This window comes from Tympanuchus pallidicinctus, unplaced genomic scaffold (assembly GCF_026119805.1).
Source record: "Tympanuchus pallidicinctus isolate F22 unplaced genomic scaffold, pur_lepc_1.0 scaffold28, whole genome shotgun sequence".
In the NCBI taxonomy this organism is placed as follows: domain Eukaryota; kingdom Metazoa; phylum Chordata; class Aves; order Galliformes; family Phasianidae; genus Tympanuchus; species Tympanuchus pallidicinctus.
Window position 1 is genome coordinate 4,227,675 of NW_026294745.1, and position 26,544 is coordinate 4,254,218.

A 26,544-nucleotide genomic window follows, 5' to 3' on the forward strand; every position below is an offset into this window, starting at 1 on the left:
TTCTTCCCACATAAATCCAGTTTCTTTTCAAGTATTATCCTGGGGTTGGTTTTGTCTGATCCTCTGTAGCTTAATAGAAATGGATTCATAAAACTTTGTGAAACATGATTTAAAAGAAGAGCAAAAGAATAGTTAGTGAGAATGTTCTGGAGCCCATCGACATTTTTCTTTTCTGTCTGCACTGCCCTTGAAGCACCCTGCTATTCCTCCAGCAGGACTGCTTAGTGTCTTCTCTTCAACTAATAGCAAACTTTGCTTCAAAGGCATAGGATAGAATTGCTTTTAAATAGCAACTTTCTTGAACTGACTTTTCATCAATACAGTCTCATCAGAAATCGGCCACCCCAACTGAAATCTTACAGAGTTATCATGAATTTTCAATTCTCTCTTTAAGACTTCAACTCATTTCTAGGAGGAATGAGTGTCTGGCCTGTGGGAATAACTAGCAGCAGTCACCACTGCTATTCCCTAATAATTTTTGTTAATATTTTTTCATTTCACCTGAGTGGTATTCTCTCAGTCTGGAGGATCACCATGATGTAAACTGGATTTAGCTTCATTGGTGGTTGGATTGTGGCAGAAATGAATGAACCTTAATTCCAAAAAAGTGGAGCTGAATATGCCCATGGTAGGAGGTTCCTACAGCTTCTCAGCACCTGCTTTGTGGAAGGCAGAGGCAGTAACCACCCCCATCACCCTTTTCTCTTCTCAGCCTCTGTTGAGCAGCTCATATCTGCAGAGGACCATCAGGAAAGGGCAGAAATCTTGTTGTCCAGACACATGGCAGATGTTTGCAGCACTAGCAGTATCAGAGGAAAAGTTTTTCCTGAATTGTGATGTTTTGTAACTTAGAATTGTTTGAGTGCATAATTCATCATATTCTTTCTATGTTTTTTGTTTTCTTTACAACTTTCTAAAGTCCTTTAAGCCTTAACTTTCTCTGGCAAGCTCTACTGTTCCTCTTCCTCTGCTGTTGCTTTTTTTATGAGCGTGTATGACCTAAGATTAGGTTTTGTAGACTGAATGTTAGTCCCATGTGTATCCATTGCATCTCAGGCAAAGACTAATTTACTTTGTCTTCTTGCTTCAGTTCCTCATCCCTAGCATGAGTATAATAAGATGAAATCCATATTTTGTTATAGGGACTGAATTAAATAGTAACTGAAGTGAATCTTTCAAATAGCTAGGTCAGGTCTTTTCTAATAAGATGGCATGATTTAATAGTGACTTGAATGTCAAATTCACATAGCAAAATATTAGAAAATAAAGATCACAAGAGAGGAATAAATTCCCCACACCCTGGTCTTAATTTATTTTAAACAGCAAAACAAATGAAACTCAATTAAGCTCATAAGTCAGAGTGTGAATAGATTCCAGAAAAATGTCAGCTCCAATAAATATGACAAATAAAAGTATTGGCATAAATTTGGAGAATTTGTATCATTGGAACCACAATAAGGCCTCCTTTAGTTGATCTTGAGACATGACTCAAAATGTGAAGAATGAAAAGATAAACACAAATACAGGGATTTTTCTTCTCAATGCTGAAAGGGTTATTTTTAACACAGTAAACATTTTCATCTGAAGTTAATGCGAGACAGTGCCATTGGAAAGACTTCTCAGTGGGCTAGCACAACCAGATGAAGTATTCCCCATAATCTGCTCGGACCTGTTATGGAGCTGGATAAAGTAGGTTATTATATTAATCAGATTATAATAACCCGGAGCTCACAGCCTTCTTAATCTGCTCTTTATAATGAGGCCTGCATCACTGTTCCTTAGATATATAACATTTTTTTTGAGAGAGAAAGCTTCTTGCTCAGAATTTAAACTCTGCTTGAATTTTTTCACCACAATCTAGACTATAAGAGCAGAGGAGCCCAGACTTGTTCTTTAAGAGTACATCACTTTTCTGCAGAATTGTGGGCACGCTGCTACAAGCTGCTGCACTGACACCAGGACAACACCTTAAGATCAGTTATGGGCTCAGTGCCTGTGCTTTTTGCTCTGCTGCTCCATGAACGTTATCAGAACTGCTTTTCATTGGATGGAGGTGAGACTCAGGCCTCAAAGTCTGAAAGACCCAGTCCAGAGAAGTGCAACAGTTTATATGCAGCACTAGAGTGATTTCAATGACTTTTTGACCTAAAATATCTGAGACATTTTGTATCCTTTAATTAAATAAAGTCGCTGTTAAAATGACAAATACTGCCAATAAAAGAATACATTTATAGTCATTCAATGGATGATCCACTGGAATAATTGGCCTACAATCAAGCTGTAATTTGCCCTTTCAAGTAGACAGAATGATTTCGATTGATATAAAAAATTGAGCTCTTTTATTTCAGAAAGGGATACGTGTTCATTTCACATTCCACGTCGTTTAAATAATTAATCATGAAGTGTCATTTAGCTAATCTAAAATAGCTTCTGACAAAAACAAAAGGAATTTGCACTTAGTGCTAAGCCTGTACTCGTGGGCGTTAGAAGTGCGTTATGCACAACTTAATCACCGTCTCTGTGCCCTTACTTACAATGAGATTTTGTCTTGTTTTTGACCATTTCAAACTATACTGAAAAGCCTAGGTACAAGGCGTCCACACCGGGCTGCCTTCTTTATTTTATGGTAAATGCTCTTGTCCAAAAATCTACCCCAGTGACGGGTAACTGATAGAAGTATCTGAGGAAAATCATCAAACTAAAACAGTTGTAATATTTTACAAGATGTGCTGCCCAGGGGTCAATGTGCTCAGTGAGCAAACTGCCACAAAACCCGCCGAATTCAGAAGAACTTGGCTTTCATAGACTGAGTTCAGAATATGGATCTTATTTTCTATTAAAATGTCCTTTAAATTTTTGTTTAATCCTCATTTTTCTTAAGCTTAATATCAAGCAAGACCTTTCTTCAAAGTGTATCTGTTCATACTCTAGAAATGCAGAACACCAAGAGCCGGAAAAAAAGCTGACACAAAAATGACTGTCTTATAACAAGCAAGGAAAGGTACTAAAAAAGATTTGGATAGAAAAACCTAACACAAACAAAAGTTTTGGCCAGCAAGTTAAATTACAAGGGTAAAGTTTAAACACAGCTGTTTCAGAAAACCTTGTGGATTCTTCAGCCTTACACAAATGACTGTAGAACAAAGCACAAGAAGCTTACATGCAGTTAATATAAATGAGAAGTGATGTAAACTTTTACTCAAACTCTGAACCAAACAGCAGCTAAGTTCTAATGAGATTTAGAAAGATACTGCTAGCTTAAAAACACAGTGTGACTCTGCACTTCTTGATTTGGGTTTGAACTGAATGCAAATACCATGAAAAAAAGCTTTTCATGTGGCATTTCATGGCTAACCAGGCACTGTGAGGAATTTCATGCAACCATCGTTCCCATGAAAGTGAGGAAGTTGCAGCTTGTGGGACCAGTTCCAGAGATGCTATAAGTAAACCACGCTGTTTTGAAGCAGCATCCCAGATTTCTGAGCTTTCTAAATTTAAAATAAGAAAAAAATGGACCGGGAATGATCTGGTTTTTATAGAGTTCATCTTTATGCCAGTGGACCATTCCTCATTATTATCCCTTTCTTGTGATCTGCCCACTTCAATTGTAAATAGGCTTTGTGATACAGTTTGATTAAGCTGAGCCATCAGAAAAGCTGAGTGTATTGATCTTAGGCAGACACAGGGGCTCATCTGTAGTACAAAACCTGACACTTGCAAATTCTGGAAAGCCAGGCACTTGGTAGCTTTCTGAGAAAGTGTAACACATTACACAGACTCGTTGGTTTGAGGCAAAAGCATGGATGACATTCTGTCCAAGTTATTTAGTACATACTTATTTGTTTAATGCAGTTTTCCAGAGCATTACTGAGATTATGTACAAATTGCTTTCATTCACAATTACAGTCCTGAGTAGCAAAATCTGCTTTCTGTAAGGATAAATATGAATAAGAATGTATTGGTATTTTATATGCAGCTTCAGGATTGGAGCTGCTGTGCTCCCCCAGTCATTATGGCTAGTTTGCTGCCATTCTGAGAAGTGGGTTCTTTTAATTCCAAAGGAAGAGTGAAAGGGTAGTTTTACACTAACAGAACATTTGATATCTAAAATTGTTTTTGGATCTGGTGTGTAAATTTAAACAAATTATTTAAAGGTAGATCCTCCACTCAGATGAAATAAGTAGTACGATGAATTATCTCAAGAATCTTAGAATATCCCAAGTTAGAAAGAATCCAGAGAGGACCAGAAGGATTACAGAGTCAAATTCCAGGAGAGATATTTTATAATAATCCAGTGCCTCCGTTTCCCCATCTGTGAAATGGATATGATCAATTTTTTTTAACTTAAACATTCTTTTCTATTTAAATATTTGGCTCTTCACAGCTGAAACTGTGGGTGCACAGTGCCTGGCATACTGGGATAACAGAAATAAGACTTGGAACAGATTATAGTATGCGTTACAGTTGCACGATTGATAGATTTTAATTGAAAGATAATGTATGATATAATTTTTTGAAATTTCAGTACATACATTAAAAAAACAAACCAAACAAACAACAACAGAACCACAATAATTTCCCACCCTACTTTCCAAAAAATAATTCCAAAATCTCTGTTCTGGTCTTACTGGTGAATTTTCCAGTGACTCCGAAGAGACCAGGAGCTGGCTGTTTACATACATCTTTTCTTTATTTCTTTTTAACATAGAAGCAAGACAAACTAACAGCAAGCAATCTGGGCAGTTCACATACTTGCTGGTTTCCATATGCCACAAATATTTCTCTATTTGGATTGTGTCCATTTTTCATCATACATTTGAATCAGACGTTTGCTATTTCACTTGCTAGTAGGATCCTTGAAGAAGGAACTGTTATGCAAAAAATACTGCCTAACTCAGTCTAAAGTTGCTTTCTCAGTCATGTCATACTTTTAGCTAGACCTCTTGTATACCACATACTGTGATAGGAAATAGCATACATCAAAGACATTGCCTCCGTTCTTCCCAGGTAGTTATGTGCTTAGTTTCTAAGATTCGTGTAGGATTACCATATGTTTATTATTATTATTTATTGCAACTTTGGTCTTTGGGAGAAAATTTATTCTTCTGTTGAAGTCACCATTTCAACAGAAAGATTTAACAGAAACTGGGAAGTCATTGCACCCTCACTACTTCCTGCTGGAAAAATGTATCTTTTTCACTTTCCAAACTATTATGTGCTCACATAAAGAGCCTGCATGTCTTTATAGTGGTGACTTGCTCCTTCCTGAGCAATCTGGAGGGAAATTTCAAGAGCTGGAGGTTCAGAGATACAGCCCACGCCTATGGTCTTACTTTGGGCTGCTCAGAACTCAGAACCTATGGGATATCTTTTTTCTTCAGCACTCCAGGCCCCAGACAACTGCTCTTACTGCGTGTCCCTTCTCATTCAGTGAAAGGGGAAGGCTGTAGTGACCAGGTGAACTGCCATATTACTTTGATTAGTTGAACTTAATTTTACAGGAAACAAAGCCGGGGCCAGCGACAGAACTGGGAGTGGAAGCTTTCTCCAGCCCAGGAGTTTACAATACTTCTGATTTCAGGTTTTTTTACTGCTACAGATGTGATTGTTTGACTTACAGTTTATGAGATGTTTTGGGAGAAAAAGTGCTATATATAAATGAAAGATGTTATTATTACTATTACAGGGTTCTCCATAACTTTTATAGTTCAGAGGCTGTCAGCATTTTCTTTAGAAACCCTGTATTTTAGTTGTCTACAGTTTGGCCTTCAAGTTGTTCAGAGTTAAAACTTGAAGTAACAGAAGCAGGCTCAAAGCAAAATTTGTGTTCCCTTCCCCTCTCCTTTTCTTAAAAAACAACAAAAGCCCTTTAAACAAGATGCCTTAGATAAATAAATGACACTGTTGGCTTCAGGCCATGCTTTGTCATGCTCTAAAACTCAAAACAAAACCCATGAAACAAATCTATCAAAACAAACCCCAACCAATGAACAAACAAAAATCCAAAGCCTGGTTTCTCTATTTTAATGAGCATCTCTGGAAATCATTACCCTAAGTGGGACTGCTTCTGCAGGTTTACAGAGTTGGTGGATCTGATCCTCTCAACACTAAAATCAGAAAGAAAACTCTCAACACTGGAGGAAGAGCAACTTGGGAAAGGCAGTAAGATATCAATAGGGAAAATGTGCAAAAGGAAAAATGACATAAATGTCCTTGCAAATGTAGGTGATAAACGTGCCTTCAGGATTCACAGCTTGTAGGTTATCCAGAAACATGTTAAGCAGTTGTGTTGTTTGCTTCAGATTGGGGTGATGTCTCTGTGTCAGCACATTGAGGAATGTATGGTAGTTATGTAAACATCTCAGATGCCAAGACATATTTTTTGGGCAGAGAATTAAGGTGATTGAAATTAATAATTTATTATGTTACGTGTAAGCTGAAAACCATGAGGATGAGACCCAGGAGAGACAGATCGAATTGGTTTGAAAATCTCTTTCTTTTTTCTTTTATTCCCTCCCCAGTGAGGCAATTCTTTATCACCCAGTGCATTTTTACACAAGGAAATAGTGTAGGAAATGTGGAATTTTCCTTACTTTGATTTTCAAACTGCCACGAAAGTTTTAGTTTTCCAGTCCCACATTACACCAAAAATGAAAAGTCAAAAAAAATTAAAATAGTTGCCTCTTCACTCTGAAGGGCATAAAGAGAAGTATTTAAGTTTTATATGAAGTTTAAGGAAAACACCTTTTGAAGAGTTTTCAATCTAATGGATGAACTTAGAAAAAGGGTAATTTCACATCACAGAAACAATTTGATGGAAAAGCATGCATGTGATTTTCTTCTTTGCAGTGTCTGTGTATGAGAAAGTAATCCAAAGCCCTCCTGTAGGTAATTTCATACTTCATCAGGCTTCTGAATAGGATGAGCAAAGACTGAGCACAGATTGTGCGCTCAATATTTGTAGCTGTGGCCCTTTTTTTTGGATAAGGTCCTTCTTTACTATCAAATAAACTTGAGCGTAAGCTAATCACAGTGAGGTTGTTCTGTGAGCAGAATGTATTTTGTGAGGCTCTGTCTCTCTGTGTCCATCCATGTGTTTGTGCAGTTTCCAACCACAGCCAAAATGCTATTGGCATTGTCCGGAGAATGTCTTTCAGTTTGCAGCTTCATGCTGTGCCCAAACACATTCTGTCTTTCAGCTCGAGAACACAGTAAAAAGCACCACTCTAGATGTACGAACTTGGAATTAGATGGCAATAGTTCTGTTTGAGTAATATCCACTGTGTTTCAGCCTAAAATGGAAGCATTCTCTCAAAGAGTTTTCTATCACCACAAGGAGTGAAGGGGAAGGATCATTTTCACTTGCTTCCATCAAATGACCCTCTAAGAAAAGCATGCTAAGCCACAACAAAACAAAATAAGCCCCCTCCCCTTTTTTTTTTTTTGTTAAATGAAAGAATATTATAAAGGTTATAATCAGAACGAGCAGAAAACCCCTTGCTTATAATTGTGGGAAATCTGCACGTGTTATATAGTTTTCTGGAGATATTTTAAACCTTGCCTCAGTCCTTAGCATGCCAGCAAACCGCTTTATATAGCCTGTGTCAGAGGAGCTGTGTGAGTAATTGATGCTGGGGAACAAGAGACTGCCATGCAGAGTCTCATGATTGCTACATTCAATGGCCGTGTGCTATTAACGGTTGGACGGCAGTCCCCTGGTGCAACATACATTAAAGGCTGCTTGTGTTAATTACTAAGAAGGAGTAGGGAAAAGTAGGTATTTGGGATGTCATTTTTTGACAGCTGAAGTCAAAGAATCCAAGTCTAGCGAGTGCTGTAACCTATAATATCCCTGCACCACACAGACATACGCTGCAATCTGCAGAACATATATAGCCATCTACGCAAATTCTGTTCCATGGGGTATGTTACTATGTATGCTTTCATTTATCTTTAGCTTGTTCAATATTTTACCATGCTTCCACTGAGCACCCAGTGAAAAGAACAGAGTGGAGCCCTACAATCTGGCTGCAGTCTGACTTACATACAAAACGTCAAGGATGAGAGAGATTACTGCTGTTAGGACTGCCTAAGGCTGGAATTAGTTCCACTCTTCTTTCTGTTAAATTAAAAATAATTTGATTGTTCTTATGATTTCAGTCCTTGAGGGTAGGGAACAAAGAGAAGCCACAAGCAGAACAGGTGGGATGTGGATATGGGGAGAAATAGTATTTCCATAGCCTTGATTCTTCTAGCATAAGGCATGCATGTGCAATACAGATTGCGTCTCACCCTCAGTATGTTATCAAATAGCTACTCAGTGTACACCTGATTGTGTACATTTGTACCTCAGACTTCTTAACACATATTTTCTTGTTGTTTTTTCATGCAAATTCTTATGACACATGGTTATGTTGCATTCTCTAAGTATCTGTGACTAATTAAAAGATCCTTACAGTGTTGCAGCCCAAAATACACGCATAATTTTGACTGAGTTGCACCTTCCTTCCATGGGGAGATTCATGTGGGAACAATACTCCTACCTCTGTGGTCTAGGATCAGTCTCTAGTTACAATCCCAAGTCTGAATGCAGGTGGTTGAAATTTTTTCCAGCAAGGCTGCACATTCCTCTTCACAGAAAAGTAGATTGTATTTTTGGGGAGAGGATACAGCTGGAAACCATGGAAGAGATTAAGCAGGCAGAGGGGGGGTAGAGGAGGCATTGCATACAGCAACTCTTTTCTGTCTTGAATATTTCCAGGCAAAGATTTCTTTTTGAATATAGCAGCTCACATTTGCATGTATTAAGGCTGCCTGCATCTGGGTCAATTAAGAACAAAATGCTAGAAAACAGTGCAACCTTGAATAAAAGCAACAAGTAAAATGTATCCCCAGAGCAAGCCAAACCACTGCACTGTAAAGGGCTCCAGTTCTGGAAGGCTCCTGGTCTGATGGCACTTTTGAGTAATGAAATCTGTCAGTATCAGAAATCTTTGAGGGTGTCAATGAGAAATTTTACTGGTCCTATGATAGAGACAACGGTCCAAAACTCCTTTAAATCCAAATAAAGACCTTAACTGGCCTAAATAGCTTTGGGATCAAGCCATACATTCTGTAATAATGCTCACTTCATAGCCAGATAGGGTTGAACATACGGATATTAATGATTTATTGGAAAATGTGATGAAAACCTGTAACAAAGCTCTGATTACAGTTAGGAGAGAATGCCTGTGAGATTCTGTGTTATGTTCCCACTATCCACAGCAAAGCCTTTTTGTGTCCAGGGCTGTCCAAGAATTCCAGTGATTGCATAGATGCCACTGCATTGATGCCAACTTACTGCACTGAAGAGAATCTAATTATATCTCCAGGGATGGACTTTTTTCCTCTTTTTTTTCTCCTTCTGTCTTTAGAAGTACTTGAACTGAATACTTGGTTCTGAATTACCTATCTTACCTATCGTGTGTTTGCAAAAGAAGATTTCATCTGTGGTTGTTGGTGTTGTTGCTGTTTTTTAATAAAATAAAGGTTTTATTTTAATGAATCACCTTCAAAAGATTCCTAAAAGAGCAGTAATTTACACAGACATGGAATAGATGTGGGCACCATGTGTCATTGTTGGTTATAAGCACACTAAAAGGCCTTAACACTGTAAGTAGTTGGAAGGAAATTCCTGACTTATTTGGACTCTGTGACAGATTGATCATTATCCATTTATTAGAAAATACATTTATTTTTAAGGCCATCAAACATTTATTAGAGTATTTGTAAACTACAAAAGGAATGTCGTTATTGGAAGTGTGACCCCTCTGGATGAATTCCCATGGATGCTAGGAGGTCTTTTTCCAGAAATAACATTTAGCGAAAGAATGAAATCTCCACGCTCCATGGCTATGAGGCTGACATAGTTGCTAGTATGTTCTAAGACACAGAGTTCCTAGAACTGAGCAGTCCCTCTTATTAATAACTCTCAGCAGAACAGAAATGCTGTGCCTTGTACCTACTGCACTTACACGGAGTTTCCCTTTAAGTTCAGTAGGAACTGAACGATTGCCTTTAAAAGCTGCTGTCATGCCACAGTTTGCTGATGGCGTTTCCTTTTTGGTCTGTATTTTTTTTCAGAAGCTATATAGAATTATCCTAGCAAATTAAATTGTGCAGTCAGCCATTTCTGTTTGCATATGATTATAGTTTTATTTTATGTCTAAAAGCATTTCCCCTATTTAAGCAATATATTTTACTTAAAAACAAGAAAAGAAAATATGCCAACCGATATGCAGGGTGCACGTGACACAGGAGCTTACTGGAATGTTGGATTCTGGTATATTGCTCAACTACTGGCCACTGCATCTTGTTGAGATGCTTAAAAAGCCAGGCTACCAAATGGTGACATCTCACTCAAGAGCAAGTCAGAGAAAACAAGAGGGTGCAGCAGCATTTCCAGTGAAGGAGGAACATGAGATTTCTCATTCTTTGTGCTAAATAATCAACAAGAGAGCCTGGAGATTTTGCAGAAAAAGACTGCCAAGCTCCAATTACCACAGCTACATTCTTCAAACCATTAGATCAGTTTCCAGAGGGACTCATTGCTGATTTCAGGAATCACATGGAAAAACAGCTCCAGGCAAACAGTGCAAAGTAGGAGCTGAGTAATTTTGAATGTATTCAAATCTATGGCTGAAGATTACTTTATGTGGCACTTTGTGCTCTTCCCTGATGAATGGCTTAGCAGGCAGTAATACCTGACTTGTTTTTCATCTTGAGCTTTAGGTTTGCCTTGCCAACTGATTCAGCTGCGCAGCTCTTCTGATCAGGTGTTCCTGTAAACTTCTGGCTATGGAAATATGAGAAAAGTTGGTGTTCTTTGCAAAGGGGCTAAAACATACTGCTACTTTAAAAATTTTATCCTGGTTATGCTGAAAAGAAATCATATCCAAAAAACTGAACTTCCTGGCTACTCAAGAGCACTGCATTTATTGCACTACTGCAAACCTAGTCTCGACAGTGCCTGCTGGTCAGGCACTGTGCCCCGGTGGAAAGCTGGAGGAGGGCAGTGGCTGTGCCAGCCCTGCAGCCGCAGCACGCTGCTCTCAGGCAGCAGACATCAGTGCAGAGCTGGGACACAACTTAAATCAGTTGGCTATTTCTCTGTTATATCATCAACAGTGCCCCTGTCTGCAGTATGTCTGCAGATACATGCAAAGCTCTACAGACTGCCATTTTGTCATTCAAAATACAAATTCAATGGCTTGGTCTCATGTTACTCAACTTTTTAGCTCTAGTTAACAGAGCAGGCCTAGTGGCTTTTAATTCACTGAATGGGGCTGATGCACAGACCAAATAGTTCTGGCACCCTGACATTTCCTGTGAGTGAAAAATGACGCTGAACTAAATAGTTGTGTGCATTTCATCCCCATTCATGCAACAGACTAAAAGAGAACTCATATTTGGCAAAAATACAGGAACGGGAGAAAAAGATTCAAATCAGAGAAAGAAAAATGTAAATGTTCTTGAGAAGACTTTTGTCTCACAATAGAAATAGGAAGAGAAAAAAAAAGCTCATGGAAAACCACGAGCTTAGTTGTAGAAAGACCCAGACAGGAGAGTGTGATGTCTTTGTAGAATGCTAAGGTTTAGGAAAGAGCCTTTCACAGAGCCTTACAAGAGGGCCTGAAACATCACTGTGCTGCTCTGCTCAGGAAGTGTTGCAGAAAAGGATTTTTATCTGTGACTGAGGATTAGTATTGGGTTTGGGGTATCTAACAGAGCAATCCTGCACCTCTGCCTGCACTGTTTGCCATGGGATCCTTGTCACAATTACAGATCGTGTTGCTTAAGACAGCAGCTTTAGTTTATTAAAATGATAGAAGACGTATTTTTTTCAAGATCCTTTTTTGTTGTTTTGGTTTCTTTTTCAGGTCAGTTTTAGTCTGTGGTTGTATGTTTGCTAGAAACAAAGCAAGTGAAACAGTGCTCTTATGTTTCTCATCTGGAGTTTGGGGAGAGATTTGTCAGGGGAAGAAAGTCCCTGCATTCACTGGATACTTAATGAGGTATTCAGATGATCCAATGCTGCTTATCAAAAAATGCCACAGTATGAGGCTGTGTGTTAACACAGGCTTTTACTCTGGTTTTTACATATGTTAGCTGGATTTCCACTGCGCAAAGCATAACAAGATTCGGGAGATGTATTTTATTCTGAGACATTACACAACAAATAGGTAGAATAATGGGTGTGAAATGAAACAGAGCTAGGAAAGGACCTATGGAAAGTCATGTGGGGAAAATAAATTGGGGAATAAAAACAAGAATCCCGAATCCAAGTGATTTTTTGATTACACAAAATAAACATTCCCTTATCTCACCTAGTGGGCCTGAATATCTCGGGGCTGAAGCAATCATAAGGTTTTTGTAATATTTTCCAGTCTGGTTACAACAGCCTTATCGTAGAAGGGCTGTGAGCTGTATCTTTCTGAAAGTCTTTGTCATGAGTTGTGGCATTACAACTGGAATGCTTATTGTACTCCGTCATTATTTATACTCCATTGCCTCCATTGACTGCCTATCCCACCCGCTCCCCCGAGATTAGCAGAGTCAGAGCAAGGATAAATGATGATTAGCAGTTCATCAAGGGATACAAGAGCTGAAAGGGTCAATGTAAAACAAAGTCAGCCACATATAATTCACAAAGAATGTGAGGCATTGCTTTTCAGAGCATTTCAACATTCACGTAGCCAGGATTTTAATGAGAATGGAAAATGCTAACGTATAAATTCAATCCTATAAAAAAATATTAGCAACAGGCATACTGAGTGGTAAATATTTTTACCATTAAGCCTCTACTCTGTTTCTGATGTGAACTATTAAAACTTCGCCTAAGCTTTCTTTAAATCATGTCTTCAAAATGCCCTTTAAAACATAGGCCTTTGTTTGCACAGAAATGCTAGCAAAGATGACAGTACAAATGCATAATGATGTACCAACTGAACATCTTAAAAAAAGGATTTTTCAAAGCATGTAATGCAGACCTGATGAAATTCTCACTGACACTGATGAAGGGTTTCTCCTGACGTTTGAAGAATCCGACATTTTCCTTTAGGAGTACATTTTTTTTTTTCATGTTAGGGTATCGCAACAGAAAACCAGGGTCCTATTAAGTTATGTGCTGGGCACACAGAAAACCATAAGGAATTTTCTGCTTGTGCCTTGAAGACCTCTCTCCATTGGTACACACTGAAGTCTTGCTGCGTTGCTGTCTGTTCCACTTCATCAGGGGTTGCAAAGCCCTTCCTTATGCAGACGTGTACATTGGAGATGGGATTGTGCTCAGCAAGGCTGCAGCTTTGCCCCCTTGCCAAACCATCAGAACCATGTAGGTTGGCTTATAAGATCATCGAGTCCAATCATCTCCTAAGGCCACCAAATTCTGCTTTGCACACAATATTTGTCTCTTGCAGTTCTCTTGCAATCCCAGACTCCCAAAGCTACCCATTCCCATAGCTATTTTTGTCTTTGCAGGTGAAATGCAGGGCACTGAAGTCTTTACAAAGACAGATGAATGCGTTATTCCCAATAATTCCACAAACATTGCTTGTTCTTGTTATTATTGTGCAGAGTACCTGAAATTTTAATGTTTCATTCCTCCAGGCTGTCAAGGTCCTTTTGCTCTTCAAAATAAGGACACAGACTTTGTTTATTGTATAGGAAAACCAGGATGTTTTAGTGCTTTTCTTCTCTGTATATTTAGAAAAGGCAATACATACTGATTCTTCACTGGGAAATCTGTCTTAGCCTAGCTATGGGTCACTGTGTGCAAAATTTCCTGATAGCATCTAAAGCCTCTTTTACAATGGATAGGAATAAATATTGATTGATTGGTCTCCTAATTATTACTTCCAGTTCTGTGGGAAAGGGGTGTTTGCTCATCCAGTCTTCATTTTCGTATTGACAAACAAGCATGCAAAACTGAAGTGCCGGTGATACTTACTGCTGCTGTTGGCTTCGGTAGCTTTGTGCTGTCTCTGAATTCAGAGCATTTTCTCATTGCTATTGGTGCAAGTTAGTCATAGAGACTGAACCTCTGTTTCAAGGCTTTTCAATTGCAGCCACGCTCAGTGAAATCTAGTTACCAAAATCGAGGCATGTGTGAGCTGGGATATGAGAGACTGTGACTGTACAGCAGATGTTGGAGCAAACCCAGGTGGGTGCTGCTGGCTGTCCATCCCTGCTAGAGCTGCGTGCCCCGGCCCCTTGGTTCTGGTTTGAATTCTCCTTGCCTGATTCACCAGGGGATTGTGAACAACTGCAGTTTATATGTTAAAGCTTAGTGACTGGAATGGTTATCATCTGATGCAAATGTTTCTCTTACAAAAAAAAAAAAAAAAAAAGAAGCTATAAGCTATAAGGAGGAAAAGTTTAAGCACTGTTTTGGAAACTGTGGAAATATTACCTAATAGGAAAAGTATTCTTAAAACTGGTTCTACTCAGTGCATCCCTTTAAAGGATTGTACACTGTGCCTGCCTTCTGGTCCCTGTCACAGCTCCTGTCATGGCCTAGACATTGCTTCCTGTTACAGAGCTCTACAACAGGCCTGGATAATTGCATGGCAAAGGGAAATATTTCTGCCTGTGTCAAAATACTACAGGTGAACGGGGAAAAGAAAAGATCACTTGTTTATGTCTTTCATTATGGTTCTGTTGGATTCTGTTGGTGGGGAAGAAGTGAAGTAATATTTCATTCATCTATCAGAAAAGATCAGCAAGCTTCCAGGAGCTTATGCGAATAGATATTTCAAAGTTGGTGGACAACCTACACAGAGAACTTTTTCAAGGAGCCTAAATATGCAGAAGCAGCAAAATGCAACATAATTTTGGACATGAGGAATGAAAGTGACAAAAATTTGTGTTAACTGCCAACCTTGGCAAGTAGCATTTCTCAAAACGACTTCTTGGAAGAGCCATACCAAATGCCCAGGTCTGGGATAATTTTGTATTTTTATCATTGTTTTATCTGTGCTGAAGGATGATTCTTTATCTTGGTCCATCTAACTCAGACATGTTCAAAGTCTTCAGAGAGTAAAAGATATAGATGGGATCTGGGTTAAGGGATAACAACCTGGTAGGATTCTGTGCTCACAACCTCTCAGCAAATTCCAGTGCCAGTAGCTCTAAAAATGAAAAAATGAAAAACTGTTTGACAGTCTGATAAAATGTTCTCAGGCCCTGACAATGGAGACAGAGTTTGTGGTGTGAAGTTCTGGTAGCTCTGGCTGTGTGCTGGAGGGGAGAGGAGAAGGGAGGAGCAGAAACACACTCTGTAGGGCTGTGCCCACATCTCGTGCCATTGCTACAGGAGTGCCCCAAAAGGTTGTATGAGATCAAAAGGTCAAAAGGATCAAGAGCAATGAGTAACTGCTTTGACACAGGCAGCTTGAGCGAAATAACTTGCATTTTAAATTACCCGATTTAAATCAGACCTGTTTGGAGCCAGGTTGTATTCAGTAATTCTGGAGAGGTAATATCTAGTCGGAGGTTATGCCCAGAGTGACTTTTCCATTCTTTGGAACTGAACAATCCTGTAAGGGACATGAGAAACCATTTTTTCACCCAAGCATTAGAGCAGCTTTTGATCCAGATTATCAGTTCAATGCCATGTTTACCAATGCTTTTGTAAGGAAAAGCTTCCCTGCTAGGCCCCATTTCCCACTGACTAGCATGTCAAAATTTTAAACATTTACTGATGTAATTTGATTGCTGCCAAAATTGAATTTCAAAGGCCCTCATCCTGCAGTTTCTTTTTGTGCATGCCCGCATTAAAGTCAACTCTATTCATCTATAATGAAAACAAACCTTTTCCTTTCCATGGCTATTTTCATCCTTTTTGTGCTTTCCATTTATTACCATAATTTACAACAATATTGTGAGTATTATTAATCCCAATTGCAGTCAATGGGAGTTTGGCATGGTTTTACACTGCAGTGCTGTGTCTTAAATAGTTTTGGCATCCAAGCTGAAAGAATTTGGCATGCAAATACTTGTCACTGCCCAGTGTTAGCAAATACATACAAAACACTCACTATGCCCATGTGCACTCAGGCCAAAGAGAAAGAAAAAGGAAAGAAAGATGTTGCAATTTTGAGATCTTTGAAATTGAGGACTGTATGGAAGTATCATCCATAGAGGATGTGTGGCTTCGTGATGTGAGCAAGGTGCTTTTTGTTCAGAAGCTCCCTAGAGCAGACCTCATATTGACCCAGTGATGGTGTACTGTGTTAATTTATCTTCTATGTTAGAGTGGGATTTTTGGGGGTCCATAAAATTAAAGAAAAGACATTTTTGAGCTGTGTATGCATGTTTAGGGAGACTGTAGTTTTAACTCGAGGGTTGCACTCAGTTTTCATTGCCAAAATTGCTCAACATCTAGGCAGCCTTCCTTGGGAAGAACTGAATTTTATGCTATTTAATACTCAAAACCAGAGAGGAGGGCTATTCATTTTTTAACACTGACAGTTTCACCTAGAGTGCATTTATGATACACTGCTCCATCTTTTGTAGATGCTATCATGGCTATCAGTGCTATAAGCAGCTAACCTGAAGTAGATCACAGAGACAAGCTGAAGGGAGATGAGCACCAAGTGATAGTTTCAGTTCCCGTAGACCATAAACAGCTGTTTGCAGAGGTACAGCCTGACAGCCACATGAGATGTGCAAAGTGTTTGGATGTTGTCTTGGCAGCTGTTCGATGAAGCCCCTTGTTCAGTGCCATCAGAAAGATGGGATGCTGTAAAGAGGATGGCATTTTTATTTAAAGAGATGCAGAGTTGCTACTCAAAGAAAAATAGCAAGATCTTCTGATACTGTCCACACAGGAGTAATCCAACTTTTTTTGTTATACACAGTAACAGAGAAAGAGTACCAAGACAATGTCCTTGTCCATTCCCTCCTCATTTTCTTTTCCTCTTTATAAAAAATGCTATCGAATAAAGAAGCCAAGATTTTTTAGTCTGTTGCTCACAGGGCTTTTAAAATTATATTTGTTGTTTTCACACTGCTTGCCTGAAAAAGCAGCTGTCAAATGGAGAACTCTGAGAGCTGGGGGAAAATACTGCAGTAGTGTTTGATTAACAATATTTTTGCAGGAAATTGAAATGCTGACTATTCTTAACCTCAGGCAGAGGAAGACTCAAAGCCAATTCATATTCAGTTATATATGGCAACCTGTTTTAATTTCATATGCCTTCATAGGATCTGATATTTAACTGTGCTTTTTTTCCTTTATATTATTCTCTGCCATAGCCTTCCACTTTTTGTGTCACTTTTTCTGTTATTTATTTATTTTTAAATTTATTTTTAACTGCATGTCTGCACCATTAAGAAATACATTCTGAGAGCTTTCACGTTGACCCTGTGTCCTACAGTGTTTTACTACATCACTTCAGCAAGCATATGCTCACATAGATCTGTTGGCTACAACGGAACATGGTTGATTTACATCAACTAAAGGTCTGGATTTTATGTACAACACTTTCTAATTCCCTGTTGATAAAATAAATTCTTTTTTTTTTTTTACAGTTTGTAACAATATTATCATTATGTGTGCTAGTTACATCTCGGTGTGAATCAGTCCAAAAAACTCTAAATTAAAATAGTTGAGTGATCTAAGTCAGTTGCAACGCAGTATCCTCACAACTTGGAAAAATACAGCCAACATAAAAATAGGTGGTTGCTTCTTTCTTTCTTTGCCTGTCTGTCTTTTTCCATGGAACGAAGTAGATGGATGTACCTTAAAGTTTTAGTTCTGTAGGTACTTAGAAGTAGTTTGTATAATTGGGAAAGTCAGTAGATCATGTGGTCCTGGATAGATCATGTGAGCAATTAGGATGTGAACAGTTAGAAATCCTCTAATTAGTAGCTTAGACTCTAATTTAATCCATAAACAGGAATCAATAAGCTTCTGTCTCACAGACCTGTAAGAATATTTCAGTGGGGCTGTGAAGTGTGCGAAAAACAAGTGGTCTGTCAGTACTGGAGCCCTCTCTCAACACCTTCAATACAATCCGTTGTGTTTGGATGTTGAGATGACAAGATTTCAAAAATCTCTGAATTAGGCAGAATTCTGAACAAAGTCAAGTGACTTCCAAATTTATACTTAGAATAAATTATCAGTGTTTGGAGAAGAGCAAGTCTAACACCTAACCTCTGGGCTTGGAGCTACTGCGTTTAGATGACTGGCAGAACTACCCCAATGAGTTCTCCTTCTTCACATTTGAGAAAAATACATACTGAATTAGAAAGTGCACACCCTCCTCCCTTGGTGGCCACTAAGAATTTGTTTGCTTTTTAAATTCAGGGGAGGAGAGGAGAAAAAAGCTAATCTCACAAAGGTTCACCCCACCCTCTGCTTGGCTTCTCCTCCTTGGCAAGACTCCCCAGCAGCAGCTGGCTGACTGTTTTTCTTCTGCAATTCTGTTCATGACATTTCCTGCAACTAGGTTTTTCTGAAGGTTTCCAGCAGTCCTTTCAGTCCCCTGCCCTCCTTTTTTGGCCTCATCCTCCCCCAGCCATGGACCTGTGCCTAGTTCCCAGCTGTTTAATGACTGTATCGCCACCATGCAAATACTCTATATATCCTCAACACATACAGCGAGTTTCTGTGGCTGGCATGTAAATCTTACTAACTTACTGAGAGTCAGTGGTTAGTGTAGGGTATGCAGAACAGCTGTATTTCTGCTGGGGGTGTAAATAGAGACAGTACTTCCCCAAGCTACCAGGTCCATCACAGAAACAAAGTCTGCACTGAGCTTCTCAGCAGTATGGGTTCTGTTCCTGGCTATTGCTTGCCACCATCCTGACACTTGCTTTATTTAATGTAATTCTTTTTTGATCTTGCAGCATGTAACCCTCTTCATGCAGAAGAATTTATATAAAGAACTGAAATGATGGAGAACTGATGCACAGACCCTATTTTACATAGTGTACCAGTACTTTCCCTCTCTATACCACTAAAAGATGCACAAACTGTCCTTTCACAGGCTTTTATAAGCATTCCACTGACTTAATCTCTTAGTGCAAAAGCCTACTTCCATATTAAGTTCTTTGTTATCAATGATATTAAATCAATATTCCCCTTGCCGCAGGATCCAAGTCAAGTATAAGCCGTCACACACAGTTTAACTTTAGAGATGCAGTATTGAGACACAGTTTGTTTTTTCAAAGATTACAGAGTCCTTTAGAGCTGCTGAAAATCCGCTTATTCCCTGTTGTAGCCAGTTTCTTATAGGCTGTGTGAGTTTCTATTCTGCTGATAGTTTTGTTGCAGACCAGTAGTCCTGTAAGTCCAAGAAGAGGACTGCTATGCAATTATCAGGAGAAGGACTGGTGAGGCCTGGTTGTGTGTGTCAAAACAAGACAACATATTCTTTAAGAGAATTAACAGACAAAGTAGTGTGGGTTCTTCCTGTATGCGTGTTGGATATCTAGTTTTTGTCCATGCGAGTTTGCACACAGTTCTGGACAGTCCGACCAGCCTCCCCTGGTGTGCTTCTTTGTCTAATTGGTGACATCTGTGTTTAGAGTCAAAGATGGAGAAAAACAGTAATTTGTCCCTTGCCAGAGACATTGAGGAGAAAACATACATCTGGGATTTATTTGTGTGAAAAGCTACACAACTGAAGTACTACGTCTGATTTCAACCTGACCCAGCGGTGCCCTTTTCGTTTCGCATATTAAGAATCGAGATTTATATAGAGATATTTTACAAGTCAGAAGTGACACTTATTGTAAAATCTTTGTTATTACAGCAGATCTTTCTTTTCTCTTTTTTATTAAACTGCCGCTCATCTGTCTGTCATAAAAGTGAAGTAATTCGTAATACAAGCTGACTATGAATGCTTTCAGTTACACACTTAAGAAAGCTATGTCACGACAGACATAAAGCTGTACAGCACAACAGGCAAGCGTTATGCTACGTGCCTTTTCAGCTGGTAAAACAAAGTGAACTTTGCCAACACAACTCGCTGTTAACTGAAGTTGCAGAAGGCATTTTTCCAGCTGTGGGTTATGGATCATTAGTTGTCTGCAGGTTCTGAACTCCTCGGAAATGCTCTGAGAAGCAAAAGGTGGGATTGTGCCTTGTCAGGGCACTTAGTCATCAGACCACACTGCTGGAATTACACATAGGATCAAATACAGAAACTTCCTAAAATGCAACAGGGTCAATTTGTGTTCTGAGCATGGAGGAGAGAGACAAGGAGCAGCCAGCTTTTCTTCCTCTATCTGATTGCATTCAGTTTTGGTTTCATACACTTTCAGTTTTACCATTTAATTTGCTCCTGTCATGGAAGGAGGCCATAGGATGTGGCAAGAGGAAAACAAAGACCCTCAGCAGATTGGTGACAGTCTGTCATCTCAAAGCTCAGCTTCTGGGAGTACTTGACCTGCAATCTCAGCTGTTTCTCCTATGAAATCTTAGGAAAACCAGGGTCAGTTAGGGAATTAGAAGTTTTACTCAGAGATGTTGCTTAAGTAGATAAGAAAATTCCATTTACGTTACCCAGAGGTAAATTAAGAAGAAATAAATGGCTTTATCTACAGCACAGCTACCTGGAGTGTGTGGAATTCTAGCATGAATGCCCTGGGCTGGGCAGAAAAGCTTCATAATGAATAGTAAGGAGGCTGCTGTGCTACCTTGTGCCTGACATATGATCTTGGGTTTGTGGGAGAGGAGAAAGAAAATTGCTTCAAAGACTTCTTGTACTTGCACAAGTTTCAGCAGGTTGGGTTTTTGTTTGTTTTGTTGTTTTTCTTCTCTAAAACAAGGAGAAGAATTCTTGATTGTGTTCCAGTTTCACAGCAGTATTGACCTTGTGCTATAATGATATGAGGTCTATTAATTCAGCAGGGATTTATGTTGAAGATGCTTGTAATAAAATGAAACAGTCCTAAGATAGGATTAAACACAGAGTAGACTTGGGGGATTTTTATATTAAAAAGGGTAGAACAGATCCTGGAAACCTCTTGTTTGCATGTCTTATCTGTTACAAACGACTAATTCATCCCAATATTGTTTGAATGATTTTGACATGAAAGTGATGTAACAGTTGAGAATGAGGGCTCCATCCTTTCTGAATGGATGAGATTGAGTGTTGCCAAATCTATTTGTGAAAGATAAAATTTATGTTGTCATAATGCGAAAGTCTATTAAAATAAGATCTTGGATTACAGCATTGCTCCTTCAGTTTGATTGTATATTTAAAAATAATTGGTATTGTGGAAAGAAAATGTCTGTGAGTTGGTCACTGAATTGAACGTACTTCAGTGTTATTCATCTTACAATGTGAGATTTTTATTAGAGAGGACAAAACCCAGTGAAGTGAAATACATGCTGTAAAAATGACACACACATTTGTACTTTGCTTATGTACAACAGGGAAGCCTGTTTTGCTATTATTTAAATTGGACATCAATTTCTGACTCCAAGTGACATGAATTTAATCCTGTCTAAACTCTAGACAACAGCAGCCCTTGCATGTATGGGGTTTGTGCTAAAGCCATGAGGACTGAAAAAATTTCCTTTCATTATGGTGGGTTAATCTGGAAAATGCAGTTACTAGAACAATAAGAATTTGAACAAGTTGAATACTGGAATTTGGTTCTTTTAAAACATTCCTTCAGGGCTTATTTTTTTTCCTTCTTGCAGGCTCCCAGACAATACAGCCTAGCACTGAACAAGAGTAACAGAGTCCATCTTTACTGTGCATTTCTGGACTACAGGTATGTGATACAAGTTAAGCTCTTTAACCTGGCTAAATCAAAGAGCATGTCATTTGTGATGCTTTATGTTGCCTATCTTCTTCTTGATTTCTTTCATTTATAGAAGCAGTTAAAGTAATGAAGGCACTGGTTTACAACATATACAATCTCACAGTGGCTTTTTACTATAACTAGGACTTGGTTTTTTTCACTGACCCTGTGTTAAGTTGGGGATTGAGAGCTTGAAAAATATGGAATCAAAACTAAAATGCAGACTGATACTGATCCTGCTTAAGATGGTTTATGCATATACCCATTTGGGCAGACACTTGGATGTTTTCAGATGGCAAGCCTCCAGCAGAGCCATTGGTTTCACTGGATCTCTGCCTGTTTCACAATGCCATGTGAGATCAGTATTTAAGAGCTGTGAATTTTGGCCAATGCATGCAATGAAGAAACGTTATGCCCCTGAATGCAAATGAAAAGGAAAGGTAAATAAATAAAATGTCACTCAGAAAATGGGATCTATGGAAAAGCAACAGCTTTTATTTTTTATTTTTTTAGCTCTGAATCTATTTATCCTGTTTTCGATTTCTGAGCATGTTGCTCCTGTTGAGTTAAAACACAAAAAGTGTTTTCTGAATCTTGAAATTTATGGGGATTAATATTTTTTGTGCTGTAATGATATAAGCTTAATTGGTGTAGCAAAGGATTGCAATGCTGTGATCTGTCCTATCCAGCATGCACACGGGAAGGTCACTGTAATTGTTTTATTAACGTTTTGTTTCAAGGATGTTGAACTGTCCCAGCTGTTAGCAGTTAATTGTCGTTATGGTTACTCAGGAATTACAATAAATTCAAAACAGATTTTACTGAAGCAAATTAATTTGGCTGGGGCATTGTCCCTGTGTGGTTTTCCACTGAGGCTTGGGCCCTTGAGGCTGTGTCTTGGGATAGAAACTGAAATACAAAGTCTATCCTTTCAAATGAGTTTCATTTGTGTCAAGATATTCCTATTCCCTGATGGATGGTAGTTAAAGAATAGGCAATTCCTAATGTGCAGAAGGCTCCCTTTGAGAATTCAAGGAGGTCCCATAGGACAGACTGAAAGATGATTATTTTATCTATTGTAAAATAAGCTCCGATGAAAATATTCATCACTCAGTCTAGCTTCAGGACCCAAAATAATATAAAAAATAATAAACAGTTAAAAACAGTGCAGTGACCTACGTTGCCCAGAACTCCACCAAGATGCAGCTTCTATGTTCCCGCTCTGTCACAGGACTCCTGGCAGGGCTGTGTCAGCACAAGGCTTTCCAGGTTTTCCCTGGCTCCAGGAAGCAAACTATGAGCATCACATCCCTTGCTGCCTTGGGACTGAGCCATGCGGCCAGGCCAGCCATATCCTCGGTGGAGCAGGAGCTGCTCTCATTGTCCCAGAGGTTGAAATGATGAAAAACGATTGGCATGGGCAGCTCACTAGAAATCATGCTCAATCAGTCTAAATTACTTACTTTGTTAGGACAAGTGGGACACTGAATAAGAGAAAGACAGAAGATACAATATGCTTTGAGTCTCTGCAAGATTATTGACTTGTCTGATATGATAGTTCTCAAAATACAGAAATCTGTGTCTAGAGAAAATGCCATAAGTGAGTTGCACAATGTTATGAAGAAATGTAGCTATTCATTAGTTATAAAACTGGAAAGTAATCTCTAGTGACATTCAGATAGGGGTATGATTTAGGCCCTCTTGGTCAATATTTTCCTTATTTATTTTCATGGTGGAATTGAGAGGACACTAAGAGTGTTTATGAGCACACAAGCCCACAATGGCTTTCAAATTTTATATCTCCTGTACAGTACAATACATGTCAAACTAACCTCAATAAGATGCATTTTGATAGAGACTGTGCCGTTTTTGTGTGCTTTGCAGCAATGGAACTGGTATTTGGTCTAACGAAGGTTGTGTGCGTGAGAGCGGGGACCTCAACTACTCTGTGTGTCTTTGTAACCACCTCACTAACTTCGCCATTCTGATGCAAGTGGTGCCTCTGAAGGTGAGATTAAGCAAAGGAGTAACTGCTGGAAACAGAACATAAATACACACCACATCAGTATGTGATTGGAACTGGGCTCATATTGGTCCCATTTAGATTTAATCCACAGCTTGTTTGCTGGGATGTTGTATTAATCCTTCTGGACTATGTATGTTTTCTAAAACATTTGGGAACTGAATGGAGCATACAGCTCTGTGGTAGGTGGGAGTCCTGAAGTACTGTATGTTATTATTGCCCTTTTAGTACTATTTCTTAAAGTAGTAGGCAGGAAAAGCACTGGAAAACATAGCACAGACCAGCCTCGGTTTGATGATTCATTTTCAAGACCAAGAAAGCTGAGATGTGGCTGTTAAGGCTTTTGCTAAGTAGACTTGCAGAATTTGAACAGCCAAGCTTGGACTCCCTATGAAGCAAACTGCTGCCAGCTGGGCCCAACCATTTGCTCTGCCAGCTTTTCAAGTGCCTCTCTGCTACTCTTTCTCCACCTCCTTGCCAAGTGAAGACTTGTGTAGAAGTGTGAGAAAGCAATGGAGGCTTTAGACAGTGAACCCCTTATGTATAGTTTCTCTATGCTCGGTTCCTTTGTCCAAAGAGTTGTTAAGCAGATTTACTTCTTTGAAGCCAGAACGTGACCAAGGCTTTCTACTTGACTCTCATCTCTGCTTTGAAATGAAGTTTCATGATAAACATACCACTTTTCTCACCAAACATGTTCTTGCCTTCATAATGCTGTGTGATGCCTAGAGATTTCCTCAGAGATGGCAGCATTGCTCCTTGCAGGTGAAGTGCTGGCTTGTGCCTCCCAAAGGACTTCCTCTCCAAAGCTCAGCACCAGGCAAAGCCAACCCTCTGCTGGGTCTTAGCAGGCAAACAGCCAGCACTGCTATGAGCATGGGAAATATGATTTTACTGCTTTATTTGGTGTGCTACTGTCAGGGAGGAACCTATAGAGGCAGCGACAAAGCTCTGCTCTGGAAAACTCCCAGCTGATAAATAATGAATCTATAATATAAATAATTTACAGACCATACATTTGAAGTAATTTATACTGATTGTCTGTCAAATTTATACTCTCAGGCACATCCTCAGCTTTTTACAGACACCATCCTAACAATGTAAATTAACAACTGAAGAAGAGCTGCAGTGGGACAGTAGGAGTCGTAGTGTCACATTTATCACAGTGTGCTACTAACAAGTGCAGTGTCCTCTGTGGTACAGCTGGAGGGTTTTTGTCAGCTTGGTTGGTGTGGATGCATTGACTAGCGGGCCAGGTCTCAGGCTCCTGTTAATTGGTTTGAATGATAGATTTGGTCTTATTTTAGATGGTAGCCCAGCCCTGAGGTAGTTGCTGCTGCAGGATGAGCTGCCTGTGCTTGTGATGGCAGCTCAGAGGGTCTTGCAGATAGATAGAAAAGTGAGCTTGCAGCTCAGCATAATCAGGGCTATCCCACTGAGCTGCAGCAAAGACTTCTCAAGGAATGAATGATTCATAACTGCCACTAGGAATTACTGATTCAGTAACACTGTTAGCACAACTGCTTGCATGATTATCCCAGTTACGTGGTGTCATGCCATCACAGTTGGGGTGAGGGTGTAGAACAGAATGGTCTGCAATCCAAATAACTTAATTAATTCCCAGAGTCCTCTGTACTGGTCTAGCCATTCGAAGAGGGAGGGCACCTTGTTCAGGTCTGCCAGTTTTTATCTATCCTTTGTTGTCCTTGTGACTTATAAAGCACCTGATGATCCCAGCTCCTTTCTAAGTATCATTTTCTGAGGAACATTTTGTGCTCACAATAAAATGCAGTTTTGCCCACAGAGCTTCCCACTTGTGAGGTAAAAATAGAATGGCAGAAATATGGTATTATTAAAATTGTTTTAAAGAGCAGTACACAGAGATTAAATGATTTAGCACAATTGAACAGGGCATCCACCAATTAAATGCTGGTGAAAGATTAGTTGATTTTCCATTAGGGAATAATTCTGAAAGGCATAACTTTCAAACAAACAGATGTGAGATTGTTATGATTAAAGAGATGTTGGGGTAAGTTCTAATAATATGCAGTATTAGTCACTAGAGATCAAAGACATTTTATATCAAAGCCTTTTGAGTCAGACTATCTTAAAGAGATCTGAAATGCATAACTAGGAAACAGGAATGCACTGTCCAGTTCCTCACAGTCATTTACTGGTTCTATTTTCAGTATTTTGTTTCAGTTTTTGTAAAATGTCTTTGAACTGCTGTTTTACTTGTTTATGATAAGTTAGAAAACAAAATTGATGTAAAATCTCATGTGAGATGTGTAGACCAAGATACTCTGATGCATAGAAAGCTTAATATCCATCTTTTTCCCAGATTTTAACATAATGCATTGGTTGACAGAGAACAACATTGATGTGGAAATCCATGAATGCTCAAGACCAGTTCAGTGTGATATGTGTTCTCATGTACTTGGCCCTTCTCCATGGGAAAGAGATTGATTTTCTTTTTGCTTAAAAAAAAAAAAGCATAAGTGTTTTTTAGGCATTGCAAGTATTCAAAGAGAATTTATTGTTCAAAGGACAGCATGAAGTGCTCTCTTAGTTCAGAAAAAGCTGAGGTGTCTCTAAGCAAGGAAGACTGAAAGTAAGTGACTTTCCTCAGAAATAACCTTCCATAAGCATTTCTAACCAAGCAGGGAGCTGAGTTTTGATGACAGTTGTTTACCAAGGATAGTGACTTCTTCTTTAGAGTT

General features: G+C 39.1%; 2 protein-coding genes across 6 annotated transcripts in view; one reads left to right on the forward strand and one right to left on the reverse strand.

Moving 5' to 3' along the window:
- RIMBP2 (RIMS binding protein 2) overlaps window positions 1-26,544 on the reverse strand; it is a 403,010-nt gene that overhangs the window by 197,403 nt on the left and 179,063 nt on the right. The window lies entirely within an intron of this gene.
- ADGRD1 (adhesion G protein-coupled receptor D1) overlaps window positions 1-26,544 on the forward strand; it is a 123,767-nt gene that overhangs the window by 45,029 nt on the left and 52,194 nt on the right. For all 5 annotated transcript variants that reach the window (XM_052691408.1, XM_052691404.1, XM_052691407.1 and 2 more), the window contains 2 exons: window positions 21,698-21,771; window positions 23,686-23,809. In XM_052691408.1, coding sequence (XP_052547368.1) covers window positions 21,698-21,771; window positions 23,686-23,809 — 198 coding nt within the window. The remainder of the gene's footprint in view (window positions 1-21,697; window positions 21,772-23,685; window positions 23,810-26,544) is intronic.